Source organism: Gossypium hirsutum, chromosome A12 (genome assembly GCF_007990345.1).
Source record: "Gossypium hirsutum isolate 1008001.06 chromosome A12, Gossypium_hirsutum_v2.1, whole genome shotgun sequence".
Lineage (NCBI taxonomy): Eukaryota > Viridiplantae > Streptophyta > Magnoliopsida > Malvales > Malvaceae > Gossypium > Gossypium hirsutum.
The window spans coordinates 97177268-97194930 of record NC_053435.1 but is presented as its reverse complement, the minus strand read 5'-3'; the positions used below and the strand labels follow the sequence as shown (position 1 = coordinate 97194930).

The following is a 17663-nucleotide window of genomic DNA, read 5'->3' as shown; positions in this document are numbered from 1 at the left end:
TTTTATTACATATGGGATGAATATATTAATGACTCCCTTTTTTTTTTCATTATAGTTTTTCGTTGGTTCTTTAGTTTTTTCTTTAATGCAAGTGGATTTGGGTTTTGTTGACATTAATGTTTATTGGAGCATGAAGTCATTTTTATATATATACACTGAAATTCACAATATTATTAAATGGATAAATAACAATATAAATCCGTGATTAAAAGAGTTATGATGAAAGCCATTGTTTTTGCATTTTTTTTTAACAGTTAAAAAAGAGAGAGTCAAATACAGCAGCCTCTCTATAAAAGAAGAGCGAACTTGGTTTGTTTGAGAGATTTTATTACAAAAAAAAAAAAAAAAGGAGAAAGCTCAATGGAGGAGAATTTGAAGAAGAGCTCTGATGATATAGGAGGTGGTGCAGTTGTGAAGAAAGAGAAGATAGCTGATTCTTGTGCTGATGATGAAGACGCTCCCGCTGTTGTTGTTGTTCCCAAGGTGAATACACACACCATTCTTATTCCTTGCTGGTTTTTTCTTCATATTTTCCCTCTATTTTTCTATAAACAAAATTGATTTGTATTTCGTATGTCTGTTTTTAGCAGTTTCATGCTGTTTCTTTGGATAAAAGAAAAATTGTTTTCTTAATTTATTTCATGTTATTAATTTTGATGATCAGGGAGGAGATAAAAGACCCTGTTGTGAGAATGATGATAATAAGCCATCTTCCCCTGGAAAAAAGGATTTAAGCAGCAGCAACAACAACAAGGTAAACAATTAATTAAATCCTGCTTTATATTAATTCTTTTTTTTAATAATAATTTCAAGTAGAAATTTTATTTATTCTGATTAATGTACACGTTACTGTGGATTGAAACGAATGGTTATTTTACAAGTTTGATTGTTTTCTTCATGACCAATATCTATTATATAATTGGATAAAGTTATTGTAAAATATCGACCTTTAATAAGATATAGATCATTTAATTCACAGTCTGTACAACATATTATCAACTATTTTAATTTGTGTGAAGCATAAAAATTTGGTGATCACTATGGATGCAATACCTATGTATGCAATCACGTAAATCCAACAGCACTAAAAAGAAGTATAAATTTTTAACATAAATTGGCACAAAATAAAATAAAATAACAATATATTTCTACATTATCCAAAAAAGGATATGCAAATTTTCTGATCCTAGATAGTTCACCATATACCATCTCGTAAATCAACATCTGGCACATATGTTTTACACAAGAAAGAGACAAGTTGGATTTATACAACATTTGGTTGTGGAAGAAATGAAGGGAAATATTCCAAGTTGGCTACGAAGCAATAAAATTAGACAGATTTTTTGGCTACAAACATGAACAATCAAGCCATAGAAATTTGAGTCATCTTTTTTAGATTTTTCAACCTTTTTTTTTTATATTTTTCTTAAATCCCTTGATTTCTAGATTTTGACTAATGTATATGTTTCTTGTCTCGATGCTAGACTTGAAGTCATCGCCCATCCTTTTATTCTCACCATTACTTTTCCAATTGCTTGGCTTCATTCTGGGCTTCCAGCTTTGATTTTAATATAAATAGACTGATTTTATGCTAACTCAACATTGTGCAATATTAAAACAGGTATCTCTAAAATCTGATACTGAAAGAACCGAACCTGAGTACTCCATGGCTTCTTCTTCAACTCGAAAGGTGCAGGTTAGCTTTGTTTTATGTATATGTATGTATGTATGTATGTATGTATCCATGAAAATAAAAACATGAATTTTATGCTTTAATAAGGGTATAGATTTTCAGATAAGGATATAATTCTTGGGGAAGTACATGATTGAATTATATTTGCAATAAAGAAGATTATTTGGTTAAACTGAGTATTTTGTTTTTGTTATGCATGGAAATAGGATGATCAACTTGAATCTGCCAAAGCTGAGATGGGAGAGGTTAGAGAAGAAAATCAAAGACTAAAGATGTATTTAAATCGGATTATGAAGGATTATCAGAAGCTACAAATGCAATTTTATGACATTGTTGGACAAGATTCAAAGAAATCCCAACCAGCAGAAAATAATGACCGCCACCACCAACAACAAGAAGAAGAAGAACCCGAGCTTGTGTCTCTTACACTTGGAAGGTTTTCGAGTGATTCGAAAAAGGATGGTAAAAACAAAGCATCCAGCAGCCATGGAAAAGAGGAGGAGAGAGGGAATGAAGGTTTATCTCTTGGCTTAGATTACAAGCTTGAAGCTTCTAAGTCTGAGGTAGATGATGAAGCTTTACCAAATCCAAGCCCAGTGAATAGTACTCAAGAACTCAAGGAGGAGGAAACATGGCCACCAAGCAAAGTTCTCAAGACAACCAGAACCGGAGACGATGAAGTTTTGCAGCAAAACCCTGTTAAGAAACCTAGGGTTTGCGTCAGAACCAGATGCGAAACTCCTACGGTATTATCATGGTGTTTAGTGCATATAGATACGACTATACTAATCATGGTTTGACGGTTATAATGTTCTTGTAATTTTTTACAGATGAATGATGGATGCCAATGGCGGAAATATGGGCAGAAGATTGCTAAAGGAAACCCTTGCCCTCGGGCATATTATCGTTGCACAGTTGCACCTTCATGCCCTGTGAGAAAACAGGTGAATTTTGAAGGTTAATTTTCTGTTTTTTTAAGCCATTAATGGCTACATTAATTAAACTGTTATCCTCCCTGAACTTACAGGTTCAAAGATGTGCTGAAGACTTGTCGGTCTTAATCACAACTTATGAAGGAACCCACAATCATCCACTTCCAATGTCAGCCACTGCAATGGCTTCCACCACTTGTGCAGCAGCTTCAATGCTATTGTCTGGTGCATCGTCGTCGGGTTCCAATGTTGCATCGTTAACTTCCACCGCCAACCTCCATGGGCTCAATGTCTACCTAACTGATAACTCAAAATCAAAGTTCTACTTGCCCAACTCTTCACTCTCGGCTGCCTTATCACACCCAACAATCACTCTTGACCTTACTTCAACACCATCTTCATCCTCATCATTTCCTTTCAATAGGTTTTCTTCAGCTTATCCCACTACATCAAGATATGCTTCCACAAGTCTCAGCTTTGGTTCTTCCGAATCCAACACTGTGTCTTGGGGCAATGGGCTTCTTAGCTATGGTAGTCCAAGTACTCAACCCTACATGAAAAACCCTCTTAACATTAATGGGAGACCACAGTCCACCATGGAGAACAATAGCATTTTTCCATCTTTCATGCAAAAGAATAACCTAAATCCTCCTCAACAGCCATTGCCGGATACCATCGCTGCAGCAACCAAAGCAATCACAACAGACCCCAATTTCCAATCTGCTTTAGCGGCGGCTCTCACATCAATCATTGGAACCGGCAATAATAATAATGGTGGTGGTGGTAGCGGGGAGAGCTTGGCACAAAGGTTGAAATGGGGAGAGCAGACATTTGCAGTGAACGGAAATGGATGTGGCTCAAGCTTCTTCAACAAACCACCTCCTTCCACAACTTCCCAACCAGGGAGTTTGATATTTCTACCACCTAATTCTTTGCCATTTTCAACACCCAAGAGTGCCTCCACATCTCCTGGTGATACTGGAAATCACACCAATTGATTGTTTTTTTTTCTTCTCTTTTTTTGAATATTAATTTGTAATTAAGGATGTTATTCATTAGTCTTAATTGGCATGTAATAATAGCAAGTTTGAAGAAATTTTCCTCTCAATGACAAGGATGGGAGGCATGGAAAATTTGAACAAGTTTGGTTTCTCCACAAATATTTATTTGGTCATTCGCAATTGTTCAAATATTGAAAAAGTTTTGTATTAAATAAAACGTGAACCATAGCGTAAATTTAATACATTAATGAAGACAGTTACAGATAACTTGAGGATCCTTTATCCTGAAAACAAGTCAATTTGCCTGCAACTGTCAATGTTCCTCCCTGGTCTGCAATCTGCATTTTTGCACCATCCAAAGGCAATCCCTAAAACCAACCTCCCCTTTCCATATTTAGGCTCAGCATGAACAATAATGGAAAACAAAGTACAAGACAATATACAAAAATATTGATTGATCCGTCCAAATTCAGCCCATACAAGGATTGAGATTAATATTGGATTTAATATCGACTGTTTGTGAATATACAAAACCCCTCCCCACAGGTAATTCATTTCCTAATCAACATATTATTTCTCTTTTTATAATCTCTTTATTCTTGTAACAACCTGATTTTTCATTGATGTTAGAAATTATAATTCCTAAATAATTGTGTTTGTGAATATTAATATTTAATATTTACGATACTATAGTATAGAAATATATTAAAATTTGGTCTAATAATTTTGTTTAATTATATATAGTTAAGTAAGGTACAAGTGCAATGATCCTAAAGTAAATGGTATTAAAATACGGTTTGAGAGCCCCATTTTCTGATGATTGAGCTCGTAATCACTACAAGAAAACAGACTTTTAGCAGCTTTTGAATGAAAAACGCCGCAAATATTATACATTAGCGGCGTTTTGAACTGAGCAATTGTGGCGTTTTCATGCAAAACGCCGCTAAAAACTGAGCAATAGTAGTGTTTTCATGCAAAACGCCGCAAAAAACTGAGATATAGTGGTGCTTTAGGTCCAAACGCCACAAAAGGTTGAGCTATAGTAGCGTTTTTGTAAAAGCGCCGCTAATATTTATTATTTTAACTACTCTATTTTGTTATCCCCGAAATGCCTTAGTATTTTTCCAAAATTAGTTCCCCCTCCCCAAAACCAAACTTAATCAACTACTTTTTAATGCATCGATTTTTATTTTGAATCTTATAAAATTGAATCCAACTTAAATATTAAAATTTTACGTCTCAAATTACAAATTCAACTTGAATTCGAGTTTTTACAATCTCAAGTGAATCATATTAAATTAGGGACATAACTACGGGGTTGAAAGGATTTCGGCCCCCCTAAAATGAAATTTTTTTATTTAAACTACCCTACCATACAAACTAAATCCTTATAAGGGTCTAATTAAACCCTACATAAACATTAAAACTATAAACCCTGAAAATAAATTATAAATGGAAAAAATATGGAGACTTATAATGTTCCAATAAGAAAATGATCATCAGATTGCATTTCCACTTACAATTGAATTTTTGCCCCTAAAGGCTAATCCCAAAACCTTAAACTACATTAAACCCTAAAATATGAAGCCTAACCCTAAATCATAACCCATGACCGCCTAACCCTAGATCATAACCCATGATCTAAACTCTAAACCATTTAAACCTTAAACTCTAAAGCAATATCCTAAAACCTTAAACTACCTAATTAACCCTAAAATATAAAGCCTAACCCCTAAATCATAACCCATAACCTATAAACCTTTTAAACCCTAAAACTCTAAACTCTAAAAACTAAATCTTTAAACTCTTATACCCTAAATTATAAACCCTAAATTTGTAAACCCTAAAAATAAATTTCACAAAACAATAAAAGAGGAAAAAAAGTGAAATGGCAAAATGATGCATTTCACAAATGGATGACTAATATATATCAAAATGTTAATTGATCTCCTTTTCAATTCAACATATATTTCATGTTTACTTTTAGATTTATGAAAAATATTATTTTGGAATTCATAATTATCTCTCTTAAATTATGGTTAGCATTCTAATTTAGTTCTTTTAAAACATTTTATTTGAGTTATCGAATAACAAGTGTCTTAACAATCATATTTTTTTGTCATTTTAGTTGTTTGCATTGGCCATTAAAATTTGGCTATCTAGATTAGGGTATAACGTGAATCAAATTTTAATTAAGTTAAACAATAGTGGCATTTTTATTAAAAACGCCACTAATATACATTAAAAAGATATTAGAATGCTACCGTTTAATGCTGCGTAATTAGTGGCGTTTTCCACAAAACGCCGCAAAATGTTATGCTTTAGCGGCGTTTTCATTCAAAACGCCACAAATGTGTATTACGAGTCCAAAAAACGACGCCGTATTATCCTTGTTCTTAGTGGCGTTTTTCAAAAATGCCGCAATAGGTTATACATTAGCAGCAAAACGACACTGTTCTATGTTTTGTTTTTAGTGGCGCTTTGTACAAACGCCACAAAAATGTATTACGAGTTCAAGAAACGACACCGTTTATACTTGTTATTGGTGGCGCTTTGACAAAAATGCCGCAAATTTATGTTATGTGTTTTCTAAACGACGCCGTTTTATTCTTTGTTTTTAGTGGCGCTTTATATAAAACGCCGCAAATTTGTATTAAGGTTTTAGTGGACGATGCCGTTTTGGCAATGTTATTAGTGGCATTTGGTTCCAAACGCCGCAATAAGCTATACATTACCGGCGTTTTATCTGGAAACGCCACAAATATGAGTTAAATGTTTACAAAATGTCTGCGTTTTGTTCTTTGTTTTTAGTGGCGTTTTATTAGAAATGCCGCAAATTGATTCAGTTTTATACAAAAACGTCGTCGTTTTTTTCCATCCAATATATCCATGATGTTAAACCCGAAAGAACTTAGTTTTCCCCCACCCAAATTTCCCCAAATCCCTAACTTTTCCCCTAATCCCTAAATATTTCCCCGAATCAAAATTGAAATATCCTTCTGCCGTTGAAGACTCCGACTGGACGACCTGCTGCATCGCCGTCTTCTCTACTGCGACCGTCACTTTCACTCTTCTCTGCCACAACCAATCGGTAACTTATGAATTAAATAGTGTAAGTTAATAGTTTGTTTTCTGCTTCTTTTCTTACAAGCACAGTTCCTGCAATGGAAATGGCACAGTGGCACTACCATTTCACAATTTTTAAGCTTTGCAAATATAAACTTGCAAAGGGCCAAAGGCTTTAAAGAAAGCGGAAGAGCAACAAAATTTTAAAAAAAAAAAGGAAATTTAACTTCATAAAGAATAAACCAATCACGTGAATAAGGTATTTTTCATTACATTTCACATTTCAGTTTTAATTTTTTTTGTTCGGTTGTAAATATTTTGATTCAGTTAAAGTATTTTTGTTTTTGGGTGAAATATAAAAAAAAGGGTCAAATTTTGCTATTAACCCTTGTACAATCATAGGTTGCTTGAATTTGGTTAATTTTTATTTTTATATTTTTTTAAATTTTAAATTTTCAATTTTAATCTAAACAATATCAGTTAAATTTGATAGGTCAAATTTAGTTATTAGTCTTGTGCTATGCAAAAATTGAGGATTTAGTCATTATTCTCCAATTGATCATTTTTTTAGTCCTTATGCTTTTAAAGATTTTGAAATTTCAGTCTCGACTTAGACAATAATTGTTAAACTATTAACTAAAATAATATGCCTTTTTGTGCGAGTATTATGTAATAATAACAAGTTTTCATAACATTACAAATAGGGGCGAAGCTAGGAAGAGATTTTTATGGAGGGGTTGAAATTAAAATTAAAATTTTTATGAGAACTAAAATGTTTTTTTGATTTGTAACCTTAAAGCTTTATAATTTTTAGAAAGGTTAAATCACAATTTTATCAGTTTAGGGAGACAAAATACCATTTTATCATGTATTAATTTGCAATTTTTTAGATTTTAAAAGGGTTAATACAAATTTTTATTTTGGGGGCAAGGCAAATCACCCCTGATTACATATGTGATAATGTGTTTATCGCTTAATAATATTGAAAATGGTAGACTATAGAAATTGGGTTAGGATTGAAATTTTAAAGTTCAAAAAGTATGGCTAAAAATGACGATATTAAATTATAGAGATTAAATCTACAATTTATACATAGTATAAGGATTAATAGCAAAATTTGACTTTCTTTTCCTTTGTTATTACTAGGTTAAAACAGGCTTGAAAATGTTGGATCATAAATTTGGAATTGTTTACTTTTGTACATGTTCATTTGATGATTTTATGTTTGCTTTATTGAGGCTATTGTTGTTGTTGTTTTTTTTTTCTTGATGTTATTTGCCAGTTTATTTAGTGCTAAAAATTTAGTGGGAATTGCTTTGATCTTGGGTCTTTGGTTTTTTTGTATATGTTCGATTCTCCTTATCATTTTTATTTATTTTTTGTTATGTTACTATCCTGGCTTGTTGATCTGTTATCTTGATATGACTATGCTTTCTGTTGTCTTACTCTCTAATGGCTTAGTCATGATGCAGGAATTACCGTTGCTTATTCTGCTCCAAATAGGCATGGATGTTTGAAGGTGGTTGAGAATAATTACTGTGCTTCAAAAATAGGTATGCTGTATTTTTCATTTATTTAATTTAATTTCTTATTGGTTTTGGAACTTTGGTCCTTTGTTATAATTCCTTAAAAAATAGAAACTGTTTTCTCACTTTTTGCATTTGGAGGTTTCAAGTAAACCTCTTAATTGCAACATGAAGTATAAGCTGTGTTGTGAAGCAAATGGTTCTACTTGTTGCAATCTGTTACGAAGGAATTTGAATCTGTTCTAGGTGCTACTTCATAGTAAATAACCAACATCTTTTTTCTGTTGTTCATCCTTTTGAAAGTTATTAACTATAAAGCTATTAACAAGTTAGCTGCTTGAATATACTTTCATTTGCTAGCCAAGTTTTCTTTGTAGTTACCCGACTGCTAGTTCAAGCTAGTTTTCATCTCTCTATTTTTTATATATATATGCGCATGTTACTTTCATTGATTGGAGTGGATGCTAAATTCCCAACTGAAATCTGTAGGTGGAGTTCATTGCCTGTCTATTTTGAATGCGGTTTTTGCTGTCATCTTTGGTCTTCTTGCTTTGTTTTTCGGTTCAAGCCTCCTCACATCGGTAGCTTCTATTTTTTTTATCATTTTATTTGTTTATTCCCACCTGTTATTAGCAAATATAAGTTTGGGATTGTGCATTTGGTTATTGCTTTTCTAGGTTTAACTAATCAAACTGTGAATATCCTTATCATATATGCATTAGGAACTATGATAGCTATATTAGTGAATATGGACTGTAATTGATAGGCTTACTCTTGAAAGTCCTTGCAAAGTTCTCTTTATCCTTAGGGTTGGCGATTGAAATGTCTAATCCTTTATGGGATAGAAAAACAAGCACACCCTTTATTTCATAACATTAATCAAATGTATGAATTGCAGCACTTTAAATATATGAATTGCAGCCCTTAAAATAAACTTGAACCAGACCTGATTCTTGTAGCTTAATTATTATTTGAAGTATGAATAAGTATGAATAAGTTTTTATATTTGGTTCAACTTAATTATTATTTGATTCAACTTAAGTATGAATAAGTATGAATTAATTTTATTACCATGTAGCTTGCTTGTCCATTAAAATTACAACAATAGCTGACCTTCTCTCCAACCTTATTTTAAATATTTTAAAGATTCAAAGTATATAGGCTGGAAACCTGACGGGTTACCTTATATCGAGCTGTAAGATATAATGGATCCTCCCTAGGTGTAACAACGCCACGTATGATGAATCTTAAAAAATTTAAAAAGACATGAAAAAAGTTCTATCAAGCTCATTTACTATTGAATATTTATATAACATTAATTTATTTCCAATTTACTTATAAAAATTAAACTACGATTCTTTTTTGATATTATTATATTCAAATTACTATTTTTTTATATTAATAATGTTTGATTTTAATATTTAATATTTTTAAATGTCTTTAAAAGTTATAACTAATTTTTATCAAAATAGTATTAATATTGATCATTACTTAAATAAATTACATAACTTACATAACTCATATAACTTACATAATTTACATAACAACTTACATAACTCACATAACTTACATAATTTACATAACAACTTACATAACTCACATAACTTATATAATTTACATAACTCACATAACGTACATAACAACTTACATAACTTAACTAATACATGTAGTTTAATCTAATAATTTCCTTAAAAGCATATAGTTTAAAGTTCAAATTTCATAACTTACATAATCTACATAACTTACATAAAACATAAAAATATATCATATCAAGACTTACATAATAAACAACTTACCCGTGTAACTTATTGCCAACTTTAGACTTCAACAACTACGAAATGGATAGGACTTGGATGAATTTCTCAAGGGCAAGCAACGAGTATCAAAATGGAGTGCAATCTTTTTTAGATTTTGCATTTCACAATTCAAGCCAAGAGAATATGATTCTTTGCCCGTGTAAGAAGTGTGGCAATATCTATTGGCATTATCGTGAAGTTGTCTACGAACATCTAATTGTTGATGGCTTCATTCGGGGGTATAAAAAATGGATTTTCCATGGAGAGTGTACACCTAGTGGAGCCTCTTCGACGATTAATCAGGGTTATTGTAGCACCCCAAACCCGGCCCAGACGTTATGGCCGGATCCGGCATGCCACATCAAAAACGTAAAAAAAAAAATTTCCATTCTAAGTCCAGAAAATCGTACTTGATGTTCAAAAGATTAATTCATTAAAGGTTAAAGTGAATGGAAGCTGAGCACCAGGTACGAAACTGGAAAAGAGGAGATGAGTCCATCGGACTGCTTAAGTACCAAACTCCCTTCGGATCCAATCCTAGACATGCAAACCGCCATTGCCATACCTTAACGTCATGTATATTTCTAGGAAACCAATTTGATTAAGTTCTTTTTAGGAAAAGTGATTAATTTTGGAAAATATCTTCATTGCGGAAGCTTTGCTTGTTTTCGTGTTATTTTGAAATCAATTACTGTTTTTGAAAACGCGCCCTAAAGCTATCCAATTTCAACAGTTAAATATAAATATTACCTATCTTAGTAACACATATTAAAACCATCAAAAATAATTAGGCGGCCTTATTACATTTAAAAACTCAAAACCTCAAACGTAAATAAAAGGATATCTAGTTCACCAGAAGAAAATCAAACTTTTAGAACGGGTGGCCACTCCGAATTCCCTCACAGCTCCAAGCCCACTATGGTTGGGGATTTCCTGCGTGGATGAAAATAAAAGGGGTGAGTTTGGGGAAACTCAGTGTGTAAGGAAAACCCATTCGAAGCCCAAGTCAGCTCAAGCCTATAGGGCCTAAGCCCATTCAGGTAATAGTGGTACTGGCCCAGAGCCCTTTTCAGATTATAATAAACTGGGCCTTAGCCCCTTATTCAGATAACAGTATGGCCCATAGGCCCATTTCAAAATACATGCAACATCAATAAACATATGCAAGCCCATTTGGGAAACAGTGGTACTGAGCCAGAGCCCTTTTCAGATTACAATAAATTGGGCCTTAGCCCCTTATTCAGATAACAGTATGGCCCATAGGCCCATTTCAAAATACATGCAACATCAGTAAACATATGCAAGCCCATTTGGGGAGACTACTCAACCCACCAACCACTACACTCCACTCGTACCAGCCATACACTCCATGTGGGGAATAGCTCAACCCACCCAGCCCAACACTCCACAGTTGCAGCCTTGTTGCTCAGTTAACAGTAAATTGAGGCAAAGCCTCCAGTACGTGGACAAGCCACTTTCAGTACTTCCTCCGTCAATATCCCAGTCCCATGCATCAGATAATAACAACATGGAATGCAGTAAATAACAACAATCAAACATGCATTTAGGTCAATTTAACCCTAGGGGTATTTCGGTAATTTATCTACTAGGGGTAAAACTGTAAATTTTCCACTTTTAAAGGTATTTCAGTAATTTATCTATTTTAGAGTTTTTCATGCATATTCCTACTTTTCACGTACTAACAGAATCACGTACCGAGGGTTCTTACCGAATTGGACCCTTTGGCCCATCATTCCAATTTTGGCCCATTAAGCCCAAAAATATCGAGGGCACAGAAATCATGCACTTTACAGTCCAAATTTTGCAGTTTACCAAAAACATTAATCGATTTACCTCACGAGCATTCGCACACTCGCAAATATACAAAATACCAGTTTTTGGCATTTCGGCTTTTCGACTTTTGCCGATCTAGACTAAGTAAGAGGGTGTTAGTTACACACCTGTTTGCGACGATATGCTGACGAGATCCACACACGAACCGCCTACAATTGGATTACTAACACGTTAATCTAACTATTCAAATACAAACTACGTCTTAACCCCTTACAATATTCGGCCAACCACACCTACAGATCATAGTAAGCTTATAAGAAATCAATAAGCAACTCATTAACACTTTTTTTGTCGATGTTTACCACATAATCAAAATTTCACTGCAAGCTGTCTTCCTGAGCAACAGTCACTAAATCATTTATAACTAGAGCTACGGAACTCCAAATCAAGTGCCGTTAATTTTCCCTGAAAATAGACTCATATATCTTCTATCCATAAAATTTTCAGAATTTTTGGTTTGGCCAATCAATACCAGATTTTTCTTAAAATTTCCCATGTTTCACTGTTTGACTAATCTGACCACTCTTCATTACGAATCAAATTTATCATTGTACAGAATTCAAAATATGTTCCCGTTTATTCCATTTGAAACTAGACTCATTAAGCTTTAATTACATAATTTATGCAGCTTCTAATTCATCTTCCACAATTTATGGTGATTTTCCAAAGTCACGTTACTGCTGCTGTCCCAAGCAAATTTATTACCAAATCACTCTTTCATACACCTATCTTGCATGCATGTTATTTAAACATGTATATCACCAATCAATCATCACATATCTATGATTTTACTTAAGTATAATCTCCATTTCATCATTTTAAAGCACAACATGTTAGCTGATTTTTCCCTTTAACATCTAAGGCACATGCATGCTCATTTGTTTGGCTCAACTTCACCTATCTTCCATTTTTCATCAAACGAACATGAAACAACAACCATTTCCTTCATTTTAATTCATGACTAAATGCTCACAACACAACTAAAAACCAAAATATGCTTCAAGAGTTAAGGTAGAATCAAGAAGAACTCATGAACATCAAGATAGAAGCCAACTACCATGAACTTACCTTCAATTTTCTTCCCCAAGTGACCGAACACTCAAGAGCTTTCTCCTCTCCTTTCTCTTCTCTAACTTTCAGCTATGATGAACAAAGATGGACAAAACTTTGTTCTTTTCACCCCTTTTTCTTTTAATAAAACTTCATATTTCATCCATTTAATTCTTTAATACAAAAGACATGAAATTCTTATCATGAAACATTTACCTAACCTATCATCATGAAACATTTACCTAACCCATTATCATGGAACATTTACCTAACCTATTATCAATTTGTATCAATTTGTACCATAAATTATGGATATCAAGTGCACATTTTGTCTACAACAACATGATGGCTGGCCACTTCATGTAAAACGGGAGGTTTGTCATGCAAATCCTCCTATTTTGCACTCCTATTTATTTGGCCACTTCAATTTAGCCTATAGCATTTTCAAACATTTTCACATAGGTTCTATTTCATAATTTCACCCCCTTTTTCTTATGGAACAAAAATTAACTAAAATTGTCGGGTTCTATCTTAAGTTTGGGCTTTCTAGAGGCCCACTAATATAATTAAACCTATGCTAACATTCACAGGATTCCCGAAAATTGGGGCGTTACAGTTATCCTTATAGTGGTTACCGTCAGTATGTTAGAGAAGATGACATGGAAGGTATGATGCGGGATGCATTTAATATGCGGAGTGAAGGTTTCCAATCATTTCCACTAAACTATGTTGCATCCGATGATTATAATATCGGTGGGAATACTTTTATGGAAACGAGAAGAAGTGTACCAGATGAATAATCGAATGAAGAAACGGTAAAGTTCTACACGTTACTTGGTGAAATGAATGAAGAACTTTATGAGGGATCAAAATTTTTGAAAATGTCATTCTGTATTCGCCTTTTTCACTTAAAATGTTTGGGAGGGTGGACCGGAAACTCTTTGACAATGCTGTTAAAGCTTTTGAGAGAAATGTTCCCGTTTGCAAAAATCCCTCAATCATGTAAAGACATGAAGAAAGTGATAAAAGATTTGAGCCTTGGGTACAACAAAATTCATAGTTGCCCAAATGATTGCATGTTGTATTGGGGTGATCGGAGAAATCAACAGTCTTGTCATGTTTGCGGTAAATCTCGTTGGATGAATAGAGATGCAGAAGATGTTAATGAGGATGAATATGGGCCACAGTCAATAAGGAAGCCGAACAAGATTTTGCGTTATTTCCCGCTAATCCCAAGGCTTCAAAGGCTATTCATGTCGTCAAAGACAGCCGAGTTTATGACGTGGCATCATGATCAACGAATGGATGATGGATTATTAAGGCATCCTGCAGATTCTTTAGCATGGAAATCATTTGACAATAAATTTCCAAGCTTTGTAAGTGATCCTCGGAGTGTAAGGCTCGGGTTAGCATCTGACGGATTTAATCCTTTTAAAATCATGAGCACCTCGTACAGTACTTGGCCTGTGGTCCTTGTTCCTTATAATTTGCCTCCATGGCTCTGCATGAAGTAATCTTCTTTGATATTATCTATGATTATCCCCAGAGAGAAAGGCCCCAGAAATGATATTGACATATATCTGCAGCCACTTATTGAAGAGTTAAAACAATTATGGGTGGGTGTTGAGACGTATGATGTATTGAGAAATGAGAACTTTTACCTACGTGTTGCTTTGCTGTGGACAATTAATGATTTCCCGGCATATGCGAATTTATCTGGTTGGAGTACCAGAGGACGTTATGCTTGTCCTTGTTGTGCTGCTCAAACGTGTTCACAGTGGTTATATAATCACTACAGGAAAATAGGGCTTTAGCGGCGTTTTATCAAAAAACGCTGCAAAAATTGTAAAACACATAGCAATAGCGGCGTTTTACAAAAAACGCCACTAAAAACAGAGCAATAGCGGCGTTTTACTAAAAAAATCCGCGAAAAACAGAGCATTAGCGGCGCTTTTGGTAAAACGCCGCTGAAAGTCATATAACCCCTAAACCCCCAAAAAATCATAAACACTAATCTATAACCCCTAAAACAATAATTATTAAAATTTATGGTTATACAATATATTAAATATTTTCTTATATAATCGTAAAAGAGATAGTATTGAATTTAAAATATCGAATTAATTATCATTATAGTTATGGTTTATGGTTTAAGATATATGGTTTAGGGTTTAAGGTTTATGAGTTAACTATGGTTTAAGATATATGGTTTAGGGTTTAAGGTTTAGGAGTTAACTAGTGTTTGAAGGTTTATGATGAATTATGGGTTTAGGGATTATGATTTAGGGTTTAGGGGTTAGAGTTGGAGTTTAAGGTGTAAGGGTTTGGGGTTAAGGGTTAAGGGTTTAGAGTTTAGTGTTTATGGGATAGGGGTTAAAAGGTTTAAGGTTTAGATTAATTAGTATTTTTTAATTTATATATTAAATGATTTCTTATATAATTGTAAAAGAGATAATCTTAATTTGAATATATTAAACTTAAGATTATAGTTTAAATTATTTAAGAGATAATAGATATACTTTATATATATATATTAAATGGTTTAAGATTTAATCTAAAAATATTTTGATATATTAAAAATAATTCAATTCAAATTAATTTCTCTACACTTAATTTGATTAGTTTTAGTCCCTATATTTTTCAAATCGATCAAATTTATCTTTTGTACTTTTCAAAATTTAAAATTTTAGTCATAATCACTCAAATGATAGCAATTATATATGTTTGGTTAAATTCTGCTATTAGTCTTGATATTGTGCATAAAGTTGTAGGTTGAATTCATGTTATCCAATTAGATCATTCTTGGTCCCTATACTTGTAACGACCCGAATTTTACCGTTACCGAAAAAGTGTATTTTCGGGTCTCCGTTTCTGAAAAATAGATTCGTAATAAATATTTACGAAGTCAATTGAGTGGTTAATTAGAGTTTAATTAAGTAAATTTAGTTTAATTAAGAGTAATTAGGAAAAATGACTAAATTGAATAAAGGATGAAAGTTGAATTGTAGAATAAAAGAAAATGAAGAGGACCAAAATGGCAATTATGCCATTTGTCCTAAGTGAGGCGGCATAAACATAAAAATCTGAGATTTTTTATGTGTTAAAATATATATATTAAATTATTATTATATTATAGTATATTATATTATATATTATATTATATAAATAAGTAAAGAAACATAAGAAACAGAATGAAAGCAAACGAAACAGAGAAGAAACAGGGGAGAAAGAAAGAAAGAAAAAGAAAAAGGAAAATTTGGGTTTCAAGGCTCAAAGTTTAATTTAGTAAGTCAATTAAGTCATTTCTTCTTAAATTTTGATGTTTTAGAAGCTTTGGAACAAGACTTTGATGAAATTAAGTTGATATTTTGAGAGTTTATAGATTTTCAAGTATAGTTCATGTTGAATAAAATAGTGAATTAAGGGTTTAATTGAGTAAATTTCAAGCTAGAATTGATAATAGGATCAAATTGTAAAGTAAGTTATAAGTTTTATGTTGTAGGGACTAAATTGATGAAATTTTGAAATTAGGAAAGTATGCTGGAAATTTAATATTTAAATGAGAGTATGGATGAAATTTGAATAGAAATAAAGTATGAATTAAGATAGAAAAGTAAGTGAATTTAGTTAGAATTAAATTGAAATTAAAGTAAATCAACATTTTGTACTAAGACTATTTTGGACAGCAGCAGTAGTCTAAGTTTGAAAAATCACCAAAAATTGTAGAAATTTAATTAGAGGATGAATAAAATATGAAATTAAATATTATTGAGTCTAGTTTCTTATAGAAGAAACGATATAAGCAATTGAATTTTAAATTATGAGATATAATGAATTTTGTGAGACAAGGTCAGAATGAATTCAGGTTCCCCTGTTCTGACTTTGGAAAATCACCAAAAATTGAATAAAAATAATTAGAGGCTTAAAGATATATGTTTAGAATCCCTAATGAGTCTATTTTCATTAGAAATCAACGAGAATATTATCCGAGTTCTGTACTGTGAGATAATTAATTTTTAGTGAAGAAGGGACGAAACTGTCAGACAGCAGAATAGGGGTGAATTTAAAGAATAAACTGTACTTAATGGCTAAACCAAAAATTCTGAAAATTTTATTGTAAGAAGATTTGTGAGTCTAGTTTCAGGAAAAATTAGCGGATCTTAATTTAGAATTCTATAACTCAAGATATGAATTAGTAATGTATTAATGATTATAAATTGTATTAATTTCGTAGTCAATGTGGTACCAGAAATCTCGGCTAAGAAAGGACAAGACAAAGTCAACGGGAGTTAGCTCGAAAATTACGGTTTGTATTTCTATAATCCGAACCTAATACTTAATTGTTGAATTTATTTCTTAAAATGTATATTAAGTGTTTTGAAGTAAGAATTATTGTGTTTTGCAAATGAAATGGATTGATATAGTATGTGATGAAATTATTGAATTTATATTGATTGAATTGGCATATATATATAGATATATATTGAATATTGAATATATATTGATTATTTGAATTGAATTGAAATATAAATTGTTTGAAAATTTTAAATATGAGATTTGTGATATTTGGATATTTGTTATTGAAAAGTGAATTGAATTGTATTGAATTATGAATTTATGTGATTAATTAAAATGTGTATTGATTGAAAATAATTGAAAGTGAATTGAATACCCTATTAACAGTATCGGGCTGAGTCGGATATAGTTGGCATGCCATAGGATTGGAAGTGTTCAGGGATTCTTCG

General features: G+C 32.4%; 1 protein-coding gene and 1 long non-coding RNA gene across 3 annotated transcripts; both read left to right on the top strand.

Moving 5' to 3' along the window:
- Positions 1-252: 252 nt before the first annotated feature.
- On the top strand, positions 253-3782 carry LOC107946498 (probable WRKY transcription factor 61). 2 transcript variants are annotated; one of them, NM_001400388.1, is made up of 6 exons: positions 253-483; positions 665-754; positions 1622-1690; positions 1900-2439; positions 2524-2637; positions 2721-3782. In NM_001400388.1, exons 1-6 carry the CDS (start codon positions 361-363, stop codon positions 3621-3623), a joined length of 1839 nt encoding a protein of 612 aa, NP_001387317.1. In that variant the 5' UTR covers positions 253-360; the 3' UTR covers positions 3624-3782. The 2 variants fall into 2 exon arrangements, with proteins under 2 accessions (NP_001387317.1, NP_001314442.2); NM_001327513.2 differs by having other exon boundaries at positions 1622-1696.
- Positions 3783-16076: 12294 nt separating this feature from the next.
- On the top strand, positions 16077-17185 carry LOC121211025 (uncharacterized). The gene is made up of 2 exons (XR_005906396.1): positions 16077-16203; positions 17153-17185. It is a non-coding gene; the product is annotated as an uncharacterized lncRNA (long non-coding RNA).
- Positions 17186-17663: the final 478 nt, after the last annotated feature.

Excerpts from the sequence above, each read along its gene's own strand:
- LOC107946498 (NM_001327513.2), top strand. The coding sequence starts at position 361 with ATGGAGGAGAATTTGAAGAAGAGCTCTGATGATATAGGAGGTGGTGCA. Across the intron at positions 484-664 it reads CTGTTGTTGTTGTTCCCAAG|GGAGGAGATAAAAGACCCTG; the intron begins GTGAATACACAC and ends TTTGATGATCAG. Across the intron at positions 2,440-2,523 it reads CCAGATGCGAAACTCCTACG|ATGAATGATGGATGCCAATG; the intron begins GTATTATCATGG and ends AATTTTTTACAG.